This window comes from Pungitius pungitius, chromosome 4 (assembly GCF_949316345.1).
Source record: "Pungitius pungitius chromosome 4, fPunPun2.1, whole genome shotgun sequence".
Classification (NCBI taxonomy): Eukaryota; Metazoa; Chordata; class Actinopteri; order Perciformes; family Gasterosteidae; genus Pungitius; species Pungitius pungitius.
Window position 1 is genome coordinate 7869802 of NC_084903.1, and position 26904 is coordinate 7896705.

Consider the following 26904-nt stretch of genomic DNA (forward strand, 5'->3'; position numbering starts at 1 on the left):
TTTGGTTTCTGAAATCACTATCTGATTCTCAATCACAAAATCCCCCCAAAATACTACAACAGCATTTCAAATTGCTAGTTTTTTATTCATTTTTTGCATTGCTGGTACACTTGGAAATATTCAGTTGCCAGCTCAAGAGAACAATAAGCAACATAAGCCAAGCAGTCCCCCTTCATATCTTCTATCAGGGCAACATGTTTTTATTATTTTTTCTTTTATAGAAGCCACTAGTAAACCATTTGACACAGCCGAGAAGCTAACAGTTACAGTCCAAGGTCTGTAATGATCTCTTTAAAAAAAGGCTGCAACAGTTAGGGAGAACACAGACAAAAAGCAACAAACCCTATATCTTGATTGTGCAAAGCACATTAACTATAAAAAGATATATATTTATATGTATATACAGCAAACAATTCTCTGTAAACATGTTAAGTATGTTAGTTTTCTGAAAACGTGTCATTTCATAAATACAGGCAACATTGGCATCCGCAAACATCACAAAAAGATAACATTCTGGGCTTTCAAATACAGCCCATTGCCATAGAAACCGAAGAAACAAGGGCTTTGAAAACACCCTCATCACACAATGTTTTAGTGTTTAGCATGGCATATTTGGTAACCTTTAGATGGTGTCGTTCAGCTCTGTAGGAAAGAAATGTGCTTTTTCACATATTGGGAGGTGGAAAATAATGTTTTATGTAATATGCCTACTAGAATACTAACATACAGTAATGGTATAACATGTAAGAAAATACAAAAATAAGATTAATACTGTCAATTGTACAAGAAAAATATTGTATTATTAAACAAAGAAAAGGTTTACGGGAGTTAGTGTCAATCTGGAGCAAACAACTGCCAATCAGAGAGGAGGAAATGATTGCGCTTCTGGATGTGAAGACGTTCATTCTTTCAATCAATGGTGTGTAACTATCGTCTATCAATAATCTCACACACCTCTCATCTCTTTGCACCATTCATCTTCTGAACAATGCTTTGGTTGGTAATAATCTGCAAGTGCTATCGATACCAACATGGCACATAGTTAATGCTATAATTCATAACTGGTCAGTTGTTGAAAAAGTGTATTTCTCTCAAATTACACCTCTGCAGTGACTTACTATATTTATGCTGAGCCTGCTCAAAGCCTCTCAATAAAAAGAACTAAATATTTATATTTCAACTTCAGTATTTTACAAGCTATGAAACAGTAGATGGTAGCTGTATTCTGATTCATCCTGGGTGAGATTTGGCAGTCACAGCTATGTAGACACAGTATGTTTATTATGGGCAAAATGAGCATTTCAAGCCCCTGCACCCTTGTAATACACACACCCACACACGTTTAGCTGCAGAAGCAAGTGGGAGGCGGCCGTGTGCGTCCCCGTCTCTTGTCTGAGGAGACGACCACTAGACTAACTGCTGCCCGCGTGACACATGCACTTGTCGTAGTTAAAACATGGCAGTTTGAAAAACTTCAAAATACGTCTCCTTTTCTTGAAATGGGGATGTTTGACATGGAAAAATATATATAAAAAATGGTGAGCCAGTGTGTATACTTAACTTTTGCCTCTAAGGCTTTGCAATCTTCCAATTCACTGGGTGTGGATTGTAAATGGCTGCAGCATGGCCCACTCAGTGGCTGATCTGACAGAGCTCCAGGCCCCTCGGTGGCACTTCACCACGGACTTGGTAGACATTAGACTGTGATCAGTACTGGTGAAGGTAGGAGGGCCTGTGCTCATGTTTAAGGGAGAACGATTTAAAGCCCTTGGTCATGGGTTTGTGTTGTTGTTGCTGCTGCTGCTGCTGCTGCTGCTGCTGCTGGGGGAAAGGAAAACCAGAGGAGATGGCGGCAGAGGGGGAGCAGTCGCTGGCAGTGGACCACACGGGAGACTGCAGCATCTGCATGGAGTCACTCCACTGAGAGGATGGAGGGATGTTCATCTGGTACAAGGAAGAGCTGGGATTGGGCATGGTGGTGTTGTGGGTGGAGTGCTGCCATGGCGCTTTGGGAGGCCAGGTTTTAGTCTTGCTGTCCTGTTGAACACAGCACATGGCAATCAGCAAAGATCAACAGGTTGATTACTGATCACAAGCAATCTACAAGGTTTTATCCTAATTTCCCAACAATGTCTCACTGGTGCTGTTGAACTATTTCTGATGTTCCCTCTACAGCAGTGTTTCTCAATTGGTGGGTCGCGTGAGAATATATATAAAAAATGTGTTTTCCCCGGGAGTAGTTTGCAAAGTGGACCACTGATGCTCTACGCACATTGCGCTCCATTTCGGGGGGGGGTCATACTTTACCTGGTTATCATCGATGATGTGATGGAGTGGTGGTGAGGGCAGGGTGCACACCTCCGGCTCGCCACAGCTGTGTTTTCTAAGAACAGAGATATTTAGACTGAATCTCAATACTGCTCACATGCTACACAGTATTTCTTGGAGCTGCAAGTCTGCATGTCATTTCATTTTTTTTTTTATAGCAGTGGAATACCCAATGAAATTCAGTTAACCCCATTGTGTGATATTTATCAGTGGCCTTTCAGCGTTGTTGAAAGCTGGCTGAACAAAACTGACGAGAGAGAACCAATTCCGGGGATGAGTTGGGGATTTACCTCCTTTGTTTCACCGCTGCTACAAGATCCGGACCCGAAAACATGGAGAATAGGCTGTCACCGTTGGCTGAAGACGTCTCATCGCTGGAGCTGGCCGAGTCCCCCTGATTGGCTGTCCAGCTGCTGTTCACTGCCTCCCTGAGGACACAACCAGACGAGAAGTTACCGTCACGTTTACACTCAACGGTTCAGATGTATTTGTTGACGTCTTCACTCCTTCATTAGACATTAATATCTGTAATGTATGAAATTGGGATGTCTTGTAGGGTTAGGAGACATCTCCCCCTCACTACATTTCATAAAGCAGGTTCTACAGGAGCACTAGTTCCTTTTATGGAAAGCACCGTACTACAGTGGCTAAAAGGGGAATTCATTTTCATAACTGCATCACTCATGCATTGGGTTTACGGGTAGGATACCACTGCAGTAATGGCTCCCTGATTAAATCTTCCTACTTTGATGAATATCTAATAAGGATGGTGCTAACACCGCAACATGGTAAATGCCTCACATAGTGATTATGTTTGCCACATCAATAATTTAATCAGGACATTGCTCAAGACTTTTATGCGCTTAAAATAACTGTTTAACGGTTCAGCAACACACTGTAGTCCAAAACAAATGTGGAAACATGGCATTGGTTTATGTCTCCATGTCCATCTTGTTCATTGTATTTTGACGTCAGATTTATAAAAGGAAAGTTGATGCACATATACCGCATTGGGCACTGCCAAGTCTGATGCCATTTACTCAGGTGACCTCCGAACTATGTCCAGAGTTGTCCCAAGTTGCCCTTTCACACATTTAGCATAAAAAAGGAGACTGTTTCTGTCAGACACAGTTACCTCTGTTAGTCAAAGGGGAGACGTGGCATTTTGGGTATAGCACGCAAGAGGAAGGACATGGCGCTGCAGGCATTAGACCAAGTCTTTAGGTCATCAAAAGTCTTGCCTTTAAATTGATCAGCTTGACCATTTGGAGGCTAGACCCCACCAAGTCTCTTTGGCTGTCCAGTTAAACATTGACTAAATCCGATCTGGCTTTAAATCTACACTGAACTTTTTGTTGTTGTTGTTGCTCTGTAAAGCATTGCATCAGTGATAAGACACCTCAAGAGCGGATACCCACCCCTCACTGTAGTACTCTGGGTGGGACCAGGTCCTGTGCTGCTCTTCAGGCATTGGCCAGTTGCTGCGCGTGTTGCTAGGGCGACGGACGTGCTGCACCTGCCGTTTCTGCTGCATGGCCTGGCTGACGCCGGCGACGTAGCGCGCAAACTCCGGGTCAGAGCCGACTGCGAGTGGAAAGGATAAACACAGCTATGAGTTTGACGAGCTCGGCTTTTCTCTTTCGCTGCCCGGAGCTCATTCCGATTAGCAGACTGGTGACCGTAGCAGAAAATCACAATAGCCGTAAGTCAACTGTGCACAATGGGCCTCAAAAGAGTCTGCTGCACTGTAAAACGGACACAGACTAAACTCAGCGTTATGGTCTTGTAGTGGAATACAGCTGCTCACACTATCTGACCAACATTCATTATCTTGCTCAAACCAGGGTCCCATGTGGTCTGTGACCTTGGGAATTGTTAAATATAGTATTTAAATAGAATCAAATATATTATTCATCATTTGCCACATGACAGCTGTTGCGTAGTGAGTTAACACACTTTATATACAAGATATCTGCCATACCAAAATAGACAAATAGTATTTCCATATACGGGCTGGACTTTACTAACTTGCGAATATTGATTATTTTCTCTTAAATTTGGTCTCAACAAAACCTCAAAGTGATTCAGCTTTAGACGAAAATAAGCAGAAGGTCATGTATCCCTTTATTTCAATGCTTTCCCTTAATACAATTGTTTTGCTTTTTTTGTATGATAATAATCATAATAATTATTATTATTTTGAATTAAATAATGAATATACTGTCAGCTGCCTCCCCTCACATTGCTGACATGAGAAGCATGAAAGGATGAGACCAACACATCTATTTGCAGAGGTGACATGCCAAAACTTTATGATATAGTAACTGTTTTCTGCACCTTACAGCAACATATTTATTCTAATTATTCTTTTTGATACAATTGTTAAAATAAATACGAATAAACACACTGGGACTGGAAAAAGATTGACAAAAAGGGACCTCACCTGCAGGGTCAAAGGGCAGCGTGTCTCCCAGGACTCCAAAACCTCCTTCACTCTGGTCCCTGTTAGGCCAAGTGTTGTTACGGGGCCCTTGTGGCTTCTGGCCCAGCATCTCTGACATGACACTGTCCATGTAGGTGCTGACCAGGCCCAGACTGTACAGATCTGAGCTCAGATCTGTCAGTCCAGGAGAGCCCCACTGACCGATTGGGCCCAAGGGGGACAGCCCTGCTGGGGGACCTTGCGGTGCAGACTGTTGCCCGGAGCTGACAAGCCACTTGCTTGCTACTCTTTGCTGTGACAAGACCAGCGGTGGGGTCTGCTGAGGAGGAAGTTGAGGAGGAGGCTGCTGCTGACTGATGGGCTGCAGGAGGTGCTGGTAGTACTGCAGGGCCTGTGGGGAGGGCTGTTGGGGTGGAGGAGCGGGTTGTTGTTGTTGTTGCTGCTGCGGAGGAGGAGGTGGCTGTGGTTGAGGCTGCGGTTTCTGCACTGATGACTGAGGCTGGGACAGGGTCTGAGCTTGGGGCTGTAGGGCACTGTGAGAGATCGATTGGGAAGTTGGCGGCAGCCCACTTGGCGGCTTCAGCTCAGCGGGGTTGGCGGACGCCACCGAGTTCCTCCTTTTGACCAGGGGCGAGGCCTGCTGGGATTTTCCCATGTTGAATCCTGAGAGAAAGTCGATGACATCCTGCATCTCCTGGTCAGTTGGCAAGTTCATCCCCTGGTCGTCGGACACTAAACCGTTGGCCAGCTGGCTTTGCGGGGAAGAGTCGGGGGCGCAGGACAGGCTGCTCATCTGCAGGAGGCTCTGTAGCCTCCCGTCACTGTGGCCCAGGCTCTTGGTCTTATCCTCGGAGCTACCGGTTGACAGTCTGCTGCGAGACGGGGTGCTCGGGATGGAGTAACTGCCCCCGCTATTGGAGCTGGATGAGACCTTCTTTGCAAACTTGGAAGTCAGCTTGGATATTGTTTTGGGCAAGCCGCTGGATGTCTTTGAGCCGGCGCCTGGAGGCAGGTCGGCCTGGCTGCCATAATCAGGAACCTCACGCTGCAGCTGCATTTGAATAGTGGGCAAGGCTTGTTCTCTTTTGAAGGGACGAGGGAAAAACAAGAACTGTGTTATTCAGTATTAAAAGCACTACAGTAATATGATACATCTAACTGGGCAACAGATCTCCTTAACCGAACCGGACGGGTTAAGGGGAAAATCCCCTTCTCAATGACAATCTCAATGACAGTATACACATCACTTGTTCGTACCATCTGTTGAGATTTAGGGTGATTTCCCAGTTCACTTGTACAGAAATCCACATAGTAGAGCTACTTTGGTTGGATATTGAACATTTATTACAGCATCAAACTTTCACTCACTTTCTCTCCTTCCATTTGTTGATGTCAAACACTGCAGTGTACAGTACGTCCACCAGGCCGAGTGTCTTCTCTGGATCCAAGCTCCGCTGGAGCAAGGACATTGTGGCTGGGTCCTCCTTCAGACACCTGAACATGTGTACACACACACACACACACAACATGACGAGACAGGAACTAAAAATCCACACTATGTCTTACAAAAGCCCAGGTGCATTTGCTAAAAAGCTTTCATAAACAAGAAAAGTGCCTCTTTGCGCTTACAGACCGGTTTATTGTATTTATGCCCAGTGAACCAAGAAGTCCACAATCAAATCTTCTTTAAGATGGAACAGATGCCACAGTACAGTAGCCTAATAATATACTGCTGAAGTAGGGTTAATCCAAATGTGTTGACACATGTATTACAAAAAGGTGCTAATCAGCTTTGTGTACTCCGTATATTAAATCCAGTCGATCTTAGCAGTGTTCACTCTCACTTCCCATCTCTGTCTGCATGCATATGCTTTACTTATGTAACTTGTCAGTGCACTTTGCTACGTTTCATCAACTTCCTCATGATGGAACTGTACCAGCATCAAAACACAATTTGTGTTTATAAGAATTAACATATAATTTGGAAGAAAGTTCCATATAAAGGAGTTTCACAGTAGGTCTTTTAATGAACTTACCATGTAGAGGGAACCTGCACCACCACTTTGGAACCGTCAAGTGTGATCTGGGGAGCATAGGCCTCCTTGTTCTCAATCTGAGCAGTATCAACAACAACCTGTTGGTACACACACACAAACACACAAAACGCACCAGCATCAGCATCTCCTGACAGAAAAGCTTCATTCATTGGCATCTGTAACCTTGTTGTGAATCTGCAAACTTGTAGCATGCTGCGTGCTAACTAATTGGAGGATCATACATTTTCCACCAAGCAGAAGGAGATGGTTCACAGCAACAAAGCCCAATGTCTTTAGTCCGCCAGTAACAACGAACTGTTTGCTGCTAGTTATTTGAAAGTTCTTTGAAAGTAGCCATGGCTCCTCAATAGCTACTAAGCTGGGTCGCAAAGAGGGACGGCTGAAGGGAGGGGTCCATTTCCTGTATTGCAGGAAGTCAACCTTGTGTTTTGAAATAAAGCAGGTGTATCCTTGGAAACCCCGGCCTACCCAGGCATAAGAGCTGAGAGGGCCAATCATACACACAGTGTGTCAGCCATTCCCCAACACAAAATGACAAGGTCAGCGGGGGCAAGAGGGAGGAGGAAGAATGCAGACAAACTGAGGAGGTCAACTACTGCACTTGGCTTAGTTGGCTAGTAGGAAAAAGGGAGTCGTTGGTGAATTCCCGGGAACAACAGCAGATACAGTATATACAGCCATTATTATTTTGACTGTGATTGTAAAAGAAGACAGAGAGAAGGTCTGAAGGTCAGCAGCTAGCTCATCAAAACGCCACACCCGTTACACTTTGGCCGGCTCTTCCCTTGACACAGTTGACTCAGCTCTGTACTGCATCTCGGTCACACTATTTTGCCTGTACCTTTCATACGGAACGACAAAGCGGAATAAACGGTGCAGGGGCCCGTCTTGAAATGGGAAAAGGGGCCTACGTGTGAGCGGGTGTGTCCTTTAATGGTGCTGTGTGAACTCCTTCGTGCTTAGTGGCTGCAGGATCAGATAAAGAACTAATGCTAAACTCTCATCCACCACCCGGGGTTAGTTTTCCAGTTAGCATGGGGCTGTCAGGGCTGGATGGGCCACTCCCTCAGCCCGACACACAAAAACAGGGCAGACCACACAGAGGAAATAAATACCGGAGCACAAACACACGGGTGTTACTCTGAGGGGAGTCCTGCTACTGACACTCCCTCCCTGTGACTCGCCTTTCCTTCAGAAGGATTCCGTTTGCAAACCCGCCCAGGGGAGGCCATCCAGATTCACCCAGATGCTGCAGGAATGTTTCTTCCCTTTGTGTGTCTCTGGTGTTTGTTTACACCTCGCTGCTGCCTCCGAGCAAGCAGACGGGTCTCCTCTTCTCCATTACCAATCTGACAAACAATGGGAGGCAGGTTGCCAAAACGCACCAAGTACAACAGCCCTGTTTGCGTCAGTGTGGCCGCTCCTTCCTCATTTCTGCTGTAGTAACAACTACACTCTCGTCAAATATACCGAATGAGGATCCAAAAGGGATCTCTTTACACAGATGGTTATTTAAGTATGACTTACATCCACACAAAACTGCTCTTATGCGAGACTGCAACATGAACTGCTTTCACTACTGTTTTCAGCTTACGTCACTAAAATACTCATTTGAAGTAGTTCTGGTTAAAAGCATTAGTCCCAGGCTTAATTGAGAATTAAATACAAACATGCATGTATTCACTGTTAGTATGAAAGGTGTTGGGATCCATTTAAGACACATATTTCTATGACAACAGGAATCAGAACAGACCACAATGTCACAGGTCGTATCTCCCGAGGGTCCATATGCTCAGGAACCATTAAGGAACAGAGCTTTACTGTTGTGACCAGTTGTTTTACACCTGTACTCACCAGACCAGCCTGGGCAAACAGCAGCTGGACTGCGGTCTTGCAGGCTCCTCTCCAGCTGGAGGGGCAGACTTTGTTGAGGACCTCAGTGACGGGAGAATCGTCTCTGGGGGTCACTCCGTTCTGGCCCAGCGCCTCCTTAATGAGCTGCAGCATCGTGTGCTGTGGAGAAAAAACACACGGGGCCATCAGCAAAGCAGTACGCAATTACTGTGTAATGATGTTACTAAGAAAAAAAAAAGAAAAAACGACATCACAAATCTGCTGAGGTAATTTCTTAAATCACAGTAATGACTTTGGGAGCAGGGCAGACTCAGGGGGAAAAACTTATTTTTTAACAGATAGGAAACTTTACCGTTTTCAGCTTGAGGTTTTCAGCGGCTGACTCGTTGAAGGACACTCCTTTGAGGAAATGTGAGCCGATCTGGACAGGGATGGTGGGCAGCTCGCACTGGATGGGCTGGGAGGTGGTCTGCATCCTGCCCGCCTGCTGGGCCTCCGCCTCACTGCAGCAGCTCTAGACACACACGATGCAGACCGATCAATATAAGAACAATTGTTGCACTTTGGACGTAATTAAAAAAACAAACAGTAAATGAAAACCAACCCAGATGTCATATTTTTAAGAAGCAATAAATGTTACATTGCATAATTTAAGTTTCCTTCCCTAATTATTCCAAGATTTTTCCTGACTTTCTGAAAGTGAACCCACCTGTAAGGCGGCCTCCACAGCTTTGGGGTTAAGATGAAAGCCGGCTTTCAATGCGTACTCACTATGGCCGAGGCTCTCTAGTGCTGCTTTATACGCCTAGAGATAGAGAGAAAACACAACTGGATATAGCATATAAATAATGTAATGTTAATACAGTTTTTATTAATTAACTTTCTCAGATACATAAAAAAGTAATAAAAGCAGAAGTGTATGTGTACTTTATTCTTAAAATATCAATCTACAAACCACTGGAACAACAGAGACAGCAGTTCCTGCTCTGGTCTTTGTGCCGGTACACACCTGTAAAGCATTGTCTATCTTCATGTTGAGCTCCTTCAGCTGGTGCTCAGGGATGGTGGGGTTGTTGGAGCAGAAGAGCTGCTGAACCTGGATGCCTGCCAGGCAGCCGTCCCGGCCCCGCTCTCTCAGCCTCGCCATGGCCTGAGGGCACAGCAGAGCGCTGAGTGTAAGCTGGTACACTTATGCAGCGAAATTTCAGAGAAATGCAAGACGTACTTGACAATGGTGCACTGCAAAAGGCTGGTGGACAGCATTTTCAAGGAGAAAAAAAAGGTAGATTTTTTCTGAATTTCTCACAAAAATAATTGAGCTACCCATTTTTGTATGATAAAAAGCACGTGTGCAGCTTCTGAAAAAGAGTCCCAGCCACCTTTCTCTGCCAAAAGGCCCCACCAGCACATTCTACCAGGGACTATGCGGGCCAGGCCTCCTCCAGGGCTTACAATCTGCACGCCAGGGCTTAAGAGATCAATCAACGCACTATTCTCCTCTCTGCCTCACTTTATACAACAAAGCTCAAAATGGGCCAGAGGGACTGATTAGGCTGAGGATTTGTTGGGTCCTGTTACAAAATAGCCTTTCTCACATGGGTTGCGTTGTGGACAAGGGTGCAGAACGTAACATAGCAGGATCACAGACAAACTGTAAATCAAACTGTAAATTGAGCCTGGAAATCATTAACGGCTCGCATTTCTCAGGAATGTTTCTCCTCACAAAGACAAACCCCATATTTTCATGGCCCCCGACCAGTATGTGGCTGCATACCTGAGCTGCACCTTTCCATGAGCGGGAGGCTTCCTCCAGCTCAGTGAGGGAGCCAAGGTTAGAGCTCTGGGAGCGGGCGTTGGCGCAGCGCTCCTGGGCCTGGGCGAGAGCCTCGGCCAGGCAGGACTGGGCCACGGGCTGGACCTTCTGCAGAGCCTGCGATAGAAACTGGAAATGGACCTGCATCACCGTGAGGAAGCACCGACCCAGCACCTGCAAGCAGACGAGGGAGATGTAAGGTCACAATGCTTAGGAATGCTTGCAGGCTCAGAAACTGACATGTGTGTCCACATACCAGAGTGGTTAGTAAACACTAGCACAATACAGCTTCCTAATTCCTCAAAATAATGACTGGCTGCCTCACCAGCAAATAAACCACGGCTCTGACATTGTGTAAATTTGCAGAACCACCAAAAGGACCCATGGACTAACAAGAAGACACAACACTTCAACCCTACTTAGAGCTTGTTATTATTTCCACACCTTAAGAGTACAGGACGTGGGGTTTGGCAGGAAAAGTGCAGCCATTTATGCCTAGTTCTGCACACATGTAAGAATAAACATTAAAGACTGCTTTATGCAAGTCAACAGTATGTGGTCTAAGTTTGGCCTTTCCCTTGGAACTAAGTGCAGTATATTAACTTTTTCCAACAGTACATTTTCATAAAACAAAAAGTTTGACTCATCTATGACATTTTGTTTTTACCAACAGATCACATGAACGATATCAGCAGCTTGTCCTCAGGCTACTCCTTAGAACAATGACAAAATGAATCATTAAAATAAGATTGGAGTTATGCTCCAACCAAAAGAGGCAATTAACACAATGGTAGTTTATCCAACAGCATCTCGTCTCATCTTCAACTGCTGATCAGGGTTGGGTCGCGGGGGCAAGAGCTCCAGCAGGAGAGCCACATCTACCAGCTCTGACTGGGGTATCCGACCCCTCCACCTAATCCTAGAACATTTGTCCACAACACTTTTTACCACAGCAAATACAGCAAAAGGAACACCGAGAGCCAAGGCATCAAGCAGAAATCTGAGAATTCAACACCTTTATAAATAAAACTTCTTGCCAGGGCAGATTTCAGCAAACTATGAGTGTGCGTTTTTAGTAAAGCAAGTGCTAAAAACAGACACAAAATGTCTGGGGAATGGAATGGGTCGGCATTTGCAAGAAAAAGTTAAGTTAAGTAGTACAACTACCATTGTCTTAATAAAGGCCACTTTTCACTTGACATTTACCTCCATATCACAGTAGCTCTGAGGATTTTCTTATCTTTACTTAAATTGAGCAGCAGCTGACTTAAAAGGACATGAAGGACATTAAATGACCCTAAAACAATCACAAACATCACATGTTTCAGGGCGTCCAACATCACTCCACAAGACTAGTGCGTGCTTTTGTTCGGAGAGAGAACATCCCAAGCTTAGAGGTTGTTGTTCAGCTCACAAAATAAGAGAACGGGACACCACATGGTCCTCAGCGGTCACAGGGTTTCCTTTTTCAGGTACCGCTGAAAATATCTCAAGGGGGAGGCTGAGTTATAAAGACAGTAATATGCTGCTGGCAGACAGGATCAACAGGACGCAGCAGCTCTCGTTCTCCAGCAAAGAAACCAAAACTTAACTGCAAAAAAAATAAATGTTCTCAAAGAAAATGAGATGGCAAATCCTTTTTGGAATAAGATAACCAGGCCTTAGACGCGTCGTTGGTTGTATCTCATTCTAATGTTCTCCCTTATTTATTTGGTTTAATTGTCAATGTATCATTAGAACAATGCACTCTGGGCGATCCCAAAACACCATAAACAATGACTCCAATGGTCCAAACAGGTACATTATTGTCCACTTGTTGTGTATGATCACTTCCAACCTTGCTGTACTTATAGCATTACGGGGCTGTTCAGTCTATTCACTATTTTTGTGGTAGCGTGTATAGAATCAGGACCATGTGATGCTTCGCCCTCTGCCTGCCATGGGGTGACTCGGAGAGGCCTGATAAACACAGGCTGCGCTCCAGGGCGCACAAGATGGGAAATTCCTGCCCCGCTGTTGACGTTGACGCGACTAATCACAACTCAACAGGGATTTAGTGTGTACGCCAAGCAGACAAATAACCGCGGACACATATAGTATGATAACGATGCAGGGACACAATACATAGAGCCAAATAAAGCAAACTTATATCATCTGCAGAGTTTCCTAAAGAAGATCACGAACCCAAGCTTACATTGGGATCAAATGGAACTCTGACCGTCAAAAGGTCGTCAACAAGCAAAGGGAAAAAAAAATAAAGGCCATGGCTGCCGCACAAGATAATGGATAACACATGTGATCGGCTACGCTGCACACAGTCATGGAAAATATGAGAAGAAACTGTACAGCCGGGCCAAGCAGACGTTGGGCCCTGTTCAGGCCCAAACAAGGCGAATCGTGAATCAATCAACATTTACACGTCTTTCTGAGAAGACGTTTAATACAAATCCAGTGAATCCAGGAGCGTGGTGTTCCTGAGACCTCGACCTCTTTAAGAGAAAGGGAGTGGGATGTTATAATAACCAGATGGTCAAGCTGTTCCGCTGATACGTGGAAATAAACAAAGAGCATACCTTCGTTGATTGATGGGAACGGTAATCTTTGTGTAAAAGGAAAGATCCAGGAGAAGGTCACAATGTCATGACCTCTGAATGACTTACAACTGGTCACTTCCATGTAATGGTTCACTACAAACGTGTGCTTTTAAGTATTTCTAGATTTAACCTCAGCTAGAGAAATTAAATGAAAACAGGTGCACAAGTATCGTTGAACCAACCTGTGCGCAGCAGCTACATAAGTCACTTTAAAAAGCAACATGTGGAATTTTTGAAACAGTAGTTTGTGGTCGTTTTTTATTTGACATGTCGAGAAGTTAAAATATAACTTGTGTTGGCTGATTCTTTGCGTTATTTCCTCTCTAGCTTTGTATTTTGACAACACACGAGATGTACATAATCCTGCAAAGCGGTTTTTAACAGCTGCGGACGAGAGCCTTGTTTTTCCAGTGTTCACTGCAGTTGGCTGGAAGGGGTCTCTGGTTGTGGGGACCTCGCTGTTTGCCTCTGGTCTTCGCTCTGTGGTTTCAACTTACAAGCACGGCAAACAGCCTCCAAACAAACCGTGACATTTTCCTGCATATTTGGCAGTGGAGTCACTCTGAGCCGGAGTGGGATTTGGAGAAAAAAAAGGCGGTCTGTTTTGCAGTCTGCACTGACCTTAACTTTTGGGGGCTCTTTGTTAAAAAAAGAAAAAAATGGGAGGGGTGGGAGGAAGGGTAAAAGAAAGAAAGAGGAGATGGAGATGTGAGCTGGGGAGGGGGGGGGGGGGGGGGGCTCGCATACCACAACTCCCCAAACACCGAAACGCATTTGGCCCTTTCTGAAGACCTCATAATACATCCAGCTGCCAAACAGCATTCCTCGACTCATGCAGACAAAGGAAAAGCCTGCTTACAGACACAAATGCGCCACAGTGTGAAGTATTTGATGAATTCACTGCACATATTCTAATAAGATAGGTACCCAGTTTAATCTGTACATACACATAGCCTCTACCAAAACAAAAGCTAATAGTGCAGATATTTAGCCATAATCAATGCTCTACAAGAGCTGAAACAAACCGGGGCACTAAATAACTCAAAATGATCAAGCCCGCTGCAGATGTTGGCTGCAACCATAGGTGCACTCAACTTTAATAGTTTTCCAATTCTATTTTTGATCCACTTCCCCCGCCACCTTATTTTACAACTCTTCACTTGTCAAACACGGCCCTAAAACTGTAAAAGCAACCAAACGCAAACACTGTGCGATTTAACCTCATTGTTGTTCACATGGCTCATTCAATTTCACTATGATATTATTGTGTACCTGCAGTATTTTCTCAGAGGGTAACACAACCAACACATTCAAAGAAGCCCACTGTGAAGCTTGAATACATGTCCTTCTCTGCTTTAACAAATGTACCCTTCATGCCTGGGGCCAGACGGCCGGTGTGAGGGCCAATCCGTGAGGTTTCAACTTTTACAGACTTGGACTTCCTCTAATATTCATTTGTGCTTAACCAAGACCACAGAGAGACAGTTTTACTGACTGCGGTGGAAAAGGGTTTCCTGTTTTGGGCTCAGTCACATCCACTGAGCCCTTCTGGTGTCACAGAGCATGAACCCACCTCCTGCTAGTGCGCATTACGGAAACACATAGGACTCTCGTTGCTCGTTGCAGTACATTGACTTGTTGTCACAGGTGACACCGAGTCAGATATCCTGCAGGATTTGTTCTTTGTCTTGAGTCTTAAACTGCTTCATAACTCAAGGAATTAAAAATGCTTGTGGAAAACAATTTGCAATGCCACACGGTGAGTGAAATTCAGAAGTCTGAATGGAAGCAATCAAGCAACAGGTGAAATTGTGGTTAAGATTTCATGCCAGAGGAGAAGTTTGATCGTAAAATGTGTGTGTGGCATTTGTTCAGCTAACATTTACATGCAAATGGTAATACTTTTATCTTACTTACTTAAATCAAATCTCCTGTGGAGATTGTGGTTTGTAGAGTGTCCTATATGTAGCCGTTGATGTGGACAGTGTCAGATTGACCTGTTTTATGTCTAAAAATGCAGCAAATACGCCTAGTTGTCATCTGCTTTTGAGACTCTCTATTTGTCATTAATTAATTAGATTATTCCAGACACTCAAGTCACATTGTGATTAAACTTGATTAGTTGGAAAGGTCTCCAACTAATTGAGGACGAGGGGCGAGCGGCACTGTTTATTAAAAGGAAGATAAATGAGCAGATGTAGTAATCATGAGTAAGGATGGGGTATAGGCTGTGGGCGGCCTGGGGGTGCCGTACAGCTGAAAATACAGCTACTTGATATTGATGGAGCCATATGAGAGATGGTCTCACTAATTCATGGTGATGCTTTCTCGAAAGCAACCGCTGTAAAGCAGCACGTCTTTTTAAATAATTATTTCCAGATCTTTTGCAGCTGCAGATTTCAGACTGATGCTGTGAGCTGAAATTAGCTAATGTTAAGAGAGCTGACTTCTTCAACATGAATGTTCCAACCTGGCCTCATGAGCCTCCTCACCTGGGTTTAAAGTGCGTTTGACACATGCCTGGATTTAGGCAGGAAATCTGTGGCAACTGTAGGATTACTACCCTGCTATTATTGTTGTTAAGGACTTCCAGTTCCCTCGGCGATAAAGGTCTGCTCTCTTTAATAATGTTCCAGATGAATTCTGTTGAGCAAGTGTATTTATGCAAGATGTAAGATAAAGACCCAGATCATGTGTAAACAGCAGGCTGCAATCAATTGGGACACACACACACACACACACACACACACACACACACACACACACACACACACACACACACACACACACACACACACACACACACACACACACACACACACACACACACACACACACACACACACACACACACACAGGAAAGATAAATCTTGATTAAAATGTTGTGGCAAAAGGCAAATTAAAGTTAAGTTTGATCAGAAAATATATATATATATATATATACACTCACCGGCCACTTTATTAGGTACACCTGTCCAACTGCTCGTTAACACTTAATTTCTAAGCAGCCAATCACATGGCGGCAACTCAGTGCATTTAGGCATGTAGACATTGTCAAGACAATCTCCTGCAGTTCAAACCGAGCATCAGTATGGGGAAGAAAGGTGATTTGAGTGACTTTGAACGTGGCATGATTGTTGGTGCCAGAAGGGCTGGTCTGAGTATTTCAGAAACTGCTAATCTACTGGGATTTTCACGCACAACCATCTCTAGGGTTTACAGAGAATGGTCCGAAAAAGAAAAAACATCCAGTGAGCGGCAGTTCTGTGGGCGGAAATGCCTTGTTGATGCCAGAGGTCAGAGGAGAATGGCCAGACTGGTTCGAGCTGATAGAAGGGCAACAGTGACTCAAATAACCACCCGTTACAACCAAGGTGGGCATAAGAGCATCTCTGAACGCACAGTACGTCGAACTTTGAGGCAGATGGGCTACAGCAGCAGAAGACCACACCGGGTGCCACTCCTTTCAGCTAAGAACAGGAAACTGAGGCTACAATTTGCACAAGCTCATCGAAATTGGACAATAGAAGATTGGAAAAACGTTGCCTGGTCTGATGAGTCTCGATTTCTGCTGCGACATTCGGATGGTAGGGTCAGAATTTGGCGTCTACAACATGAAAGCATGGATCCATCCTGCCTTGTATCAACGGTTCAGGCTGGTGGTGGTGGTGTCATGGTGTGGGGAATATTTTCTTGGCACTCTTTGGGCCCCTTGGTACCAATTGAGCATCGTTGCAACGCCACAGCCTACCTGAGTATTGTTGCTGACCATGTCCATCCCTTTATGACCACAATGTACCCAACTTCTGATGGCTACTTTCAGCAGGATAAAGCGCCATGTCATAAAGCTGGAATCATCTCAGACTGGTTTCTTGAACATGACAATGAGTTTGCTGTACTCAAATGGCCTCCACAATCACCAGATCTCAATCCAATAGAGCATCTTTGGGATGTGGTGGAACGGGAGATTCGCATCATGGATGTGCAGCCGACAAATCTGCGGCAACTGTGTGATGCCATCATGTCAATATGGACCAAACTCCCTGAGGAATGCTTCCAGCACCTTGTTGAATCTATGCCACGAAGAATTGAAGCAGTTCTGAAGGCAAAAGGGGGTCCAACCCGTTACAAGCATGGGGTACCTAATAAAGTGGCCGGTGAGTGTATATATATATATATATATATATATATATATAACCAGATCACAGCTGATCCTCCATAATCTCACATTGAAAAAAAAAAAAAACTCCACTACAACGTCTCACATTCTCTGCATCAGCAGATTCAGTGCTGTGGAAAGAGGGCGTGGTGTTCGCTGTAAAAAACGAGGACTTTTCTTCTCACATCCTCAGTGATTTTCACACCTCACCTTCGGATCCTGACACAGGCTTAACACTGGGTATGACAATCCTATTTGAGCCAGGAAACACTGATTCACGGGGCCTCCTGACAGAGAGCAGCCAAGCAGAAGACGAGTCATGGATAATTGAATATGAAAAAGTATTTGGTGCTCAACTTGCACGGTTGTGGCGCTTAACTGTTTCACTCTGGCGGGGGAAACTGACTGGAATCTAAAGCATTATCAAGTGACAGAGTCACTTTACTCAAGTCAATTAGGTGACACATAAAATGACATTAACGAGGTCCAGAGTGATCACATACCTCGACATCCTGCAGGCTGAAGTCGTTCTGGTCTTTAAAGTTGGCGGCCCCGGCGCTCAGCTCCATCAGCATCTTGGCGATTTCAGGCTTTATTGCAGCAGTCAGCCTGCTGGCCGCCTCCATGACGTGTTCCTGCACGTCCTTCAGTTGCATAGCTGCTTTGGAATAGTGAGAGTTCCTGAACACACTGCTGAACAGGTCTGTGAGGAAGGCGCTGGCCCGGCAGAACACGTTGAGGGCATCCAAATACTTGGAGATGCCTTGCTGGATGTCTGCGACGGCGGTGGTGGCGCCGGAGGGCGGTGCGTGGCGGCTGCCGGGCATGCCCACCCCGGTGCCGATGGGCGAGGAGGCTGAGCAAGAGGCGGCCAGGGAGGCGCTCAGGGTCCGGCTCAACTCAGGCATCTGGTACTGCTGGTGCTGTTGCACTTTCTGCTTGGACCCGCCGAGCAAAAAGCGACGCTTGTAGTCCATTTTACTTTCCAGCGCACTACAACAATACATATGTGGTGCAACAGCACCGGGAGCCGCTGTTTTAAGTTTTTTGTTTCCAACACGCAAACGAGGACCTGAAACTGTTCAAGTTACTCCGCCACCACCTGCCAGAGGCTCATCTCAGCGCGCCTTGTAGAGAGGCAGCACAGAATTGGGTGAGGTCAGAGATGGGAAGGGGTCAAAAAGACTGGCGGGCTAAGTGAAATGCCTACATGCAGCCCTGCTGCAGATATGTCAGGCCCAGCTCAAACGCAGCACAGTCACACCTTCAGAGTCTCTGTTTCCAGCTTCAGACTAAAGGGGGGAGGAAACGTCAAAAGCACTGCGTAATTTACTTATAGGAATACTGCTGTCAATTTTTAAAGTGCATCAACTTTCCTTCGAAATGGGGGAAAAAAAATCCTTCATACAGTATTTAGAGTATATACACACACACATATATATAAATTTATATCACACTGCACTCGTAAAAGTAGAAAATCCTATTAAAAGCTGAAAAATTAAAATAATGAAAAATGATGGTTAGGAAAATCAGACACTGATCAACAGCATGAGGGGAAATGACTAATCTTTTTTTTTTTAAATAACAAGTAAATGCTGGAATTGGAGGATGTGGCTTCTCGTACTCTGGCTGGTAGAGGAGCCGTGGGAGGGCAGACAGATCCAGTCTGTCTCAAAGCCTCTTCGCTAAGCAGGACTCTGCGGGCGGTCAGCGAGGGGTCGGCTGACGGCTACGTCTGCCTGTCTGAAGTCATCAGCAGCTTCCTGGTGTGTCCGCCCCCCCCCCCCCCCCACCCAACAACACTGGCTGAGGTAGATATTACTCACCGCGGAAACAAGTGTGCTTCCAGATCTCGCTGCTCTCCGCGGATGCAGATCAGAGCGACAAAAGCACAAATGTATCTGTAAGGCCTCTAGGTCATTTCCTAAGGAAGGAAAGGGAAGAGAGACACAGAAGAAAGGGTTAATGTAACGTCAAAGAGGAAGGATGAGCCACATTCCAACTGTTATTGTTACACCCAAAAACCAGGTGGATGCCATTTACTACTCAGAACTAGACCGATAAGATACACAGCTACTAAGCCTTATAAATTATAATATTATTGTATAAAAAAAAACTCATTACCTGATCAAACTGATGTAAGAAAGTTGACGATAATTTGTTCGGCAGTGAAGTGTAAGCTACACAATGACGGTAGTAGAGTTTAAGATCAATACACTAACGACATTAAAGCCAAAGTAAAAATGACGACGTTAATTTTATTTTTGGGAGGTATTACCTCAAACTGTCACTTTCCTGCTCTGGTTGGAAAAGGATGACATTTAGCCACATTTCTTGAAACTTGGTTGTAATATTATATCACTGTTTTGTAAAGAGCTGTGGTTTAAAGTTGGACATTTCTAGACGATTACTAACACTGGTCCTCGGAGAGCGTCTCTGAAAAGAATCGGTGGCAGTGTGTCTGGTTCGGCAGATCACAGCTGCAGAGAGTTTCATGCAAGAAGCCATTGTTAGAAGACACTGCAGGGTCTGTTGAGCTTAGTAGGAGTCACAAAACTGTCATTCAATTATGTCAAGTGTAGTTTGCCATTCAGCCTTTTCGCTTGATTATGATATGTTTACATTGTCCAGATCAAGGGCCCCTGACATCTCTTGCTAAGAGTAATCTCAGTCAAAGGCAGCATAATGTCAGAAAAATGCAAACCAACTCAAATGAACCTTCTGACAGCAGACAGAAAAATAAATACTACCTATAAAAGCCTCAGAATTATATTATATTCATTTTCCATTCAGCCAAAGGAAACACATTGAAGATTCAGCTTCAGTTTACTGTAGGCCAGTACTTGTATCTCACAAAGAAAACAGCCCAGCACTGAACCCGGTCCTTTGACGTGGAGGCCTGTGGCAGTGAAGTCAGTTGCCAGACACGCTGCTGATGAGACACCAAACATCAACACGGCGGACTAATCTGCACGATACAAAGCTCCCTACGCAGCGGGGCCATCATCCTGTCAAACATTCAGACTGTTATCTGGGAGCACCATGCCGCGCCAGCGTCTGTGTTTTGGGATGAGCGAGGGAGAAAGCCTCATTCTCCACACACCCCCCCCCCCCCCCCCCCCCACCGACCGGCAAACCTCAGTTACCAACAGAGGGACCTGCCGGACGCTAAAACAGCCCACCCTTATCTGTCCCTGACTCTGTAGAGACGGCGCCAATGGAAACTAGTGACCCACTAGTGAAGGCGCAGCGGGGATGTGCATCCCATTCTTTAACCCTTACGTTACAGGCTGGGGTCGTACAAGTCGCTCTGAGGCTCAGCAACTTGCTCACCCAAATGGTATTTTATCTTGCTGATGGGCCATGCAGCAACTCTTTTTCTGTGAGTGTACACACTTACACATTCCAGGGCATGATAGGGAGCCCCCGAGTATTAGTAGGAGTTGAGCATTAACTAGATTTGTACACTAGCGGTCGGCTGTGGGCTTATACTGGTACACTGGTTCAAAATATATCTGCATCCAACAGACCAGATCTATTCTGCTCCCAGAGCTGCATGTTTGGCATTTTTAGAGGTTGCCGACAGTTTATCAATGTTCGGCTTTGGGTGCGACGCTGCGCTCGTCACTGTCCACATTTTTACCCAGAGGCCTGCTGCTGTTTTACTGAGGACTTAACTTGCCTACTTGGTAATCGGTGGCCGTTTGGGGATCAGCTAAACTAGTGCAACAGTGCAGTCCTCTAAATCCCAGGGATTACAGGCACAGTGAGAACCTGCCAGGTGCCCCACTCTGTCCGCTAGTTGACACAGTTAATAGGATATGTACTCCTGCGAGGTAAACAGGAAACCTGAGCTGAGCTCGCCTGGGGAACGCCACTCTGCTTCTCACACACTCTCACACTGCTGGGACAATTAACAAGGACGAGCACAGAAAGACACGATGGGATGGAAACAATGAGAGTCAAGTTCTTTAGAAGAAGACTAACCGGTCAGCAGAGCCAACCGCAGGGAGTCAAACTGGACAACTTGCATTCAGCTGGTTTGTACATATAATCCAGGCTTACAAGCATCTTTGTAGTGGTGGACTATCATATTGTGTCTGGGTCATTTTTACATATTTACTAAACCACCTATTTCAGAATATGCATTGAGAAATTAAATATTGAACACGCTCACAGCCTGAAATAATTCAAACTAATTGAAATCAGCGAGAAGGTTGAATAATTCATCTTGGAGAAAACATTTTGCTTTTGTGTATGGTTAGCAGGGATATTATAAAAAGGCACAATTTGACATCTCTGGATTCAAAACATCTCGCATGGCTTCAAAAGGTTCTGTGGACTTTGACTTCTCTGAGAGGGAAAACTTCATTTTGGTTTGATGTAGATTTTTGCTCCACACTCCTCAGTGAATAACAAAAGCAGGAACTGATTAAGTGCAGTGAGTCACGATCCATTCAGCCCAAACAACAGAGCCAAATTACAACAGAGCCAGATTCTTTTTTTTTGGGGGGGGGGGGGGGGGGGCGGTTGCTTTGTTGGAGGTTGCTCCATGCAGATATAGAATATGTGTGTGTTAGTGGTCTACATTTCCTTCTTAGCCACAACATTATCTTGGACATAGAGGTCTTCCCAAGAGGCGCAGCAGACACGCCATCAATATTAATCAGGCCTGCTGGCTTCTCATTGCGCCTCCGTGGGCTGCCAGCTTCCTGCTGCAGGGCACACGGTATCAAAGTTGCACCCAAACAAACACATGTGATAGGAGAGCCCCCTTGGAGGCTACTGGACTTCCACTCACTGTACATGTCAGCTGCTCCGCTTCGGCAGGACGGCAGTTAAGGTTTCCTAGAGCAAGCGCTCTGACGCCAGTGACAGAAACGCCACATTAAAACACGCCGCTCGGTGGGGGCGGGGGGTGCGTAGTAAATCCCAGAATTAGCTGGTTTGTGCGAAACTCTGGGAGCGGGGGTCACCAAATGCAGCTTCCAAAAGGCAAGAGGGCCTTTTCAGTAGCGGCATCCAACAACAAGCCCAAAGATGTTTAACCCTGTTTTTACTTCGGGAAATCTAAAACCCCACCAAGAAACAACTATCAATGTCGGCTCTTTGCCCCAGAGCAGCTCCACACAGGTAGAAATGGACAGTGCTCAAAGGCACCGTCTTTGCAATAACTTTCGAAACTACAGCCATATTCCTGCAAATGTTCAAATCCGAAGTAGGTACTTTAATAGTTTGGGATGGGGCAGCTGTTACCCACACGGACAGCTACTTATCCATCTTCCACCGTCAGGAGAAAGCCACAGGCCCGACATCCACTCTCATGAAGTCTATTTCAGCCTGCACAGGCAAAACAGCTGCCCGACGGTCCACTCTGCACTGTTTTTAGAAACTCCAAAAAGGTTTGGCTCGGAGAAGAAGAAGAAAATATGCTCTCCCCTACATCTGTTGCCAATGAGGCAGAGGAATGCATTTCCCAAGAACGCTCTTAATGAGGGTTCAAACAAGCACAAAGAAGCAGGTCAGGCAGAAAGTAAAGACACATTTCTAAGCAGCCCCTTCATAATGGTGTGTATGAAAAATGATATATATATATATAAAAACAGATAAGCTAGTCAAGTCGGAGAGCTGATCAGCAGATGGGTGGAGGCGGTCGGTCCGAATGACAGGACAAGTGCCGTGAGCAACTGTGAGACAGGAGCTGAGTGAGGCTCCTCTTGCCCGCAGAACACAAGGAGAGTATTGTGGCAGGCCGTGGCGCGCGTGCGCACACACACACACACACACACACTTCTCCTGGTATTAAGTATTATTTTGTAGGCAGCTGAAGGTTTTCTGTGGTTTGAGGGTGATGTTTAGTGTTGATCCCAGATCCCATTTTGGAGTTGATTTTGTTCTGAGGGTTCAGAACTAAAGATACATTTACTTTAATACTCAAATATCATAACAAGTTATACACAGTTTCCTGTGAAAGAGCAAACAGTTTTGGGATATTAAACTTTTAGGTGTACAATAGTGTGTGTTCAGTGAGCCCCACGCTGGGACTCAACAAGCGAGACCTGCGAGGTCAGTTCCATTCATGAAAGACTGGGGGCAACCTGTGGGGATGAAAACGCTTCCCTCAGCCTATACTGAGCAGGCTGCAGACTGAGGTTGCAGCTTGTGCAGCATGCCAGCCACCAGGGCGCTGTATTTTTAGCCAGGACAAGGGTTAGAAAACACTCTTCCAATTTAGGCTCAATGAGATGAGATATGGAGGTGCCATAGAAGCCTGAAAGTGAGGGCTGGTTCACACAAACTTGTATTTCAACCCAAGTAAAAATCAAGGCAAAATATACCACAAAGAACTTGAAGTAATTGTCACAGAAACAAGCAACCCAGAAGAGAAACAAAGGTATCCATGATCAAAAAGGATTCTGGTTTTATTTTATCATCACCTTGCGATCGTGCACTGATGCAGCTCACTGGGAACATTTGCCTGAGGGGCAAATAGCTGACCACAGAATAAGTCAAAAATGGTTTCCATGGGGACGAGGGGGGAATTTCCTATGCAAAAAGTGTTTGTCAATCCACTAGCTGTTGCTCTATGCTCGAGGACCAACATCACCTTCAAGTAATCCAAGGAAACAGACTTGTTGGTTCAAGTGTGCAGAACGAGCTTGGCTAAGCAAGCAGTAGATGAAGCAGCAGTGGGCAAGAATAGATGTAGCGCTCAAACGTCCCCTGTGCCAGAAGAAACAGACCTCCGCCGCCCGACGCCCACCAGTGCAAATAGCGCTGTTAGCTTTGTGCATCCAAATGAAAATCCTGTCACACAATACAAACTCAAACAAGACCTCTCGAGGGCCGGCTCGACTTCTTGTAGCTGGCAACGATCAGACACGATGAGGGAACCTCATGCAGACCCGCCGTTGCATTTAACTCTTTGGCCACAGGTGGACAACAAGGCCTTACGATCAGAAAAAATAAAATCAAATAAGCATCAAAATATTGCATTGAAGTTTAACCCGTTTATAGTATGCTATCAAAGTACTTATTCTTAGTCATTAAAGTGAACCAAGATGTTGAAATATTCCTGACATATGCTTATGCAAGTATAACCGAGCCATAAATAACTATGAATATTCCTGTATGGTGGAGCTTAGTGGAAGCTATCCACCAGAGGTAACATTTAGCTTCCTGCCCTTTGCACCTGTTGTTCCTTTGATATCGTCTTAAGGGAGGCAGTTTTGTCAAGATTCAGGAGATTAAAAACCGCAAGCGACCAGAGCCAAACACGTGAAATAGAACAGAGAAACATCTCTGTACTACTCAGCTGTAGCTAAAACTGTGCAGCAAGAGAAACGTCAGAAAGCTCCTTTGTTGAAAGAAATAGCATTCAGCTCTATGAAGACAGTGTCAGAAGAGTACAGGAGAGGACTGTGCTCCACCCGAGGCAAGCGCAAACAGTCATCTTGTGACTGTATGTTGACTTCCTCACACATGCATCCGGCTCGGAAGAAGGAAAAGTGGCTCTCCTCACCATGTCACACAATCACATGTTGACAAATGATGCCAACAAAAGAAAGATGAAAATAACTGGAGCCTTTGTAGTAGTCCACAAACTTTGACCTACCGTTCGGTGACCCTGTCCGAATAACCTACTGAAAGAGTTTAAACACACACACACACGGGTACTCTGTAGAGCATAGCATGTGGTTTTTCTATGACCTAGCTGTGGCAGATACCAACACGTTGATTCATGGATGTTTGCATAAAGACTGTACCAGCTGCAGAACACAAAAAGGAAGGAAATTGGGATAACACGATTGCCTTCGTCAAGGTCTGAAATTACACTTTTTGGAAGACGCTAATGTCAAAGTCAAATTCTATTATCATCATTGACCTTCATAGGATCATACATCTGAAAACAACTCAAAACACTTTAAATGATTAAAAGTACAGACTGTCATATATGTTAAGTGTTAAAAATGTGCTGTACAAGGTGGAATAAACAAATGCATTACTCAAACCATGGTGTAAAACAAATATTAAGGCTATCAGGCGATTCGCAAAACTGAAATACCCAACTTTGTTTATATACTCCCCAGAAAATACGTTTGATTTGATGACAACGAGGCTAGATTTCAGATTCCAATTGCAAAGAGATTTGATGATTATACAAGATAGATAATGTTTCCTTCCGACCTCCAATGCGGGGAAACACTCTCAAATACTGACGAGGAGCGATCCAGTAGTTCTTCATCACCAAAACCCTACAGCTAGTCTTTCTCGACTTCCCTTCATACCCTCAGAACGACGCTGGGTGTGGAAACACGGAGACCTTTACACATCTGAGACCTCCATAGACGTGGGACGACGACACACTGACCCACGCCACTGTTACTTTACGGTGCACCGGCACAGGCCGGTTGCATCGCTCGGATGAGGTTTTTTAAACCCCTGATCACTATTCGGCAGGAAGGTGTGACGGAATCCCCGCAAGCGCACTTTGTCGGTTTCGTCGAAACTCCATGGCCATGCCGTGGGAACACTATGTCGCAGCTGTAAATACGGCCTTTTTTTGTTTAACTCCCTGAATGCCCGGTCCCCGGAAAGGCTCCCGTGCATCAACACAACACACGTTGTAAAGCGAAGTGACACGAAAACGTCACAACGCACAAAGACGGAAGATAGCCAGTAAGCGGCAGACCGGTTACGCTGCACCCGCGGATTTGACACTCGCCCACCGGCCACATAGAACAGAGTAGCCGCCTGTTAGCTAGCAAGCTATGGCACTTCCCCTGGAGCGCGAACACACACAAGGACACGCGCACACACACACGCTCTGCCGCCATCCGAGCCGCAAATCACGCCCTTGTCGTCCGCTTGTCTGACGTTAACCTGCATTCCTTGTTGTGCGGTATGCGGTTACAGCAGAGAGCGCGCGAGTCCGTTATCGGACATTGCAGTCAATTAAACCGGGTCGCCGCTAACGCCGAGGCTCGTTGACTCGCTCTTCCAGCCTCACCTGCGACGCGGTTATCCCTTGTCGAGACGTGAATCAAATCCGGAGCACCCGCCGACGGATGCGATCGAGTGGCAATGAAAACAGAAAACAACCGACACCGCCAATCGCTCCCCCTTCGCTAGCCTAGGCGGATGCGCTTCATTAGCAGACATAGAATTAGAATAGTATACCAAAATACATGGATGTAACCTTAGACGCAAAATAATGAAACGTCCTATGCATTTGCAGCCTCGCTCAAACATCTATTGGATTGGGGGGGGGGGGGGGTAAGGTTTAAAACAAGAAGGACGATTGAATTGTGTGTAAGTGAGGTAAGTCCGATAAAGGATGCATCGGTTTCCTCAGTTCTTCGCAGGCTAGCTATAAAGCTAAGCGAGCTAAGGCTAGCTGACTTGCTAGCTCTCTGCGACACGATTGGGAGCGCTCGCGGAAAGCACCAGCAAACGTAAGCGGCCAAATGGTACACATCATAAAGGTCAACAACAGTCGGCCCCACCGCAACCAATATAAAACCAAAACGCGTCCACAAAACACGACAAAAATGCCAATACACGTTAAGTTAATCACCACATCGCTTACCATCTCTGGGCATCCACCCTCTTGACAGCGAATCGCCTGCCTGTGTGAACAGCGTCAAGACAACGTC

The 26904-nt window shown here is 45.5% G+C and overlaps 1 protein-coding gene across 3 annotated transcripts; it reads right to left on the reverse strand.

Moving 5' to 3' along the window:
• Positions 1 to 64: 64 nt before the first annotated feature.
• LOC119225440 (granule associated Rac and RHOG effector protein 1-like) lies at positions 65 to 26855 on the reverse strand. Of its 3 annotated transcripts, none has more exons than XM_037483307.2 (15): positions 26838 to 26855; positions 19075 to 19172; positions 17752 to 18540; positions 10457 to 10669; positions 9692 to 9832; positions 9392 to 9487; positions 9035 to 9196; positions 8683 to 8841; positions 6808 to 6905; positions 6140 to 6265; positions 4772 to 5853; positions 3747 to 3912; positions 2619 to 2756; positions 2308 to 2383; positions 65 to 2037 (listed from the first exon to the last, which is right to left on the reverse strand). In XM_037483307.2, the coding sequence occupies exons 3-15, from the start codon at positions 18253 to 18255 to the stop codon at positions 1708 to 1710; spliced, it is 3291 nt and encodes a 1096-aa protein (XP_037339204.2). In that variant the 5' UTR covers positions 18256 to 18540; positions 19075 to 19172; positions 26838 to 26855; the 3' UTR covers positions 65 to 1707. The 3 variants fall into 3 exon arrangements, with proteins under 3 accessions (XP_037339204.2, XP_062417681.1, XP_037339211.2); XM_062561697.1 differs by lacking the exon at positions 26838 to 26855 and adding an exon at positions 19373 to 19391; XM_037483314.2 differs by lacking the exons at positions 19075 to 19172; positions 26838 to 26855 and having other exon boundaries at positions 17752 to 19041.
• Between the last annotated feature and the right edge of the window lie 49 nt (positions 26856 to 26904).

What these genes read in the sequence shown, in the direction of transcription:
- LOC119225440 (XM_037483307.2), bottom strand. Translation starts at nt 18,255, where the DNA reads ATGTATTGTTGTAGTGCGCTGGAAAGTAAAATGGACTACAAGCGTCGC. An exon ending in TGTTTGCCCAGGCTGGTCTG is followed by an intron (nt 6,906 to 8,682) that starts GTGAGTACAGGT and finishes GTGTACCAACAG; the next exon opens with GTTGTTGTTGATACTGCTCA. An exon ending in ACATCATCGATGATAACCAG is followed by an intron (nt 2,038 to 2,307) that starts GTAAAGTATGAC and finishes TGTGTTCAACAG; the next exon opens with GACAGCAAGACTAAAACCTG.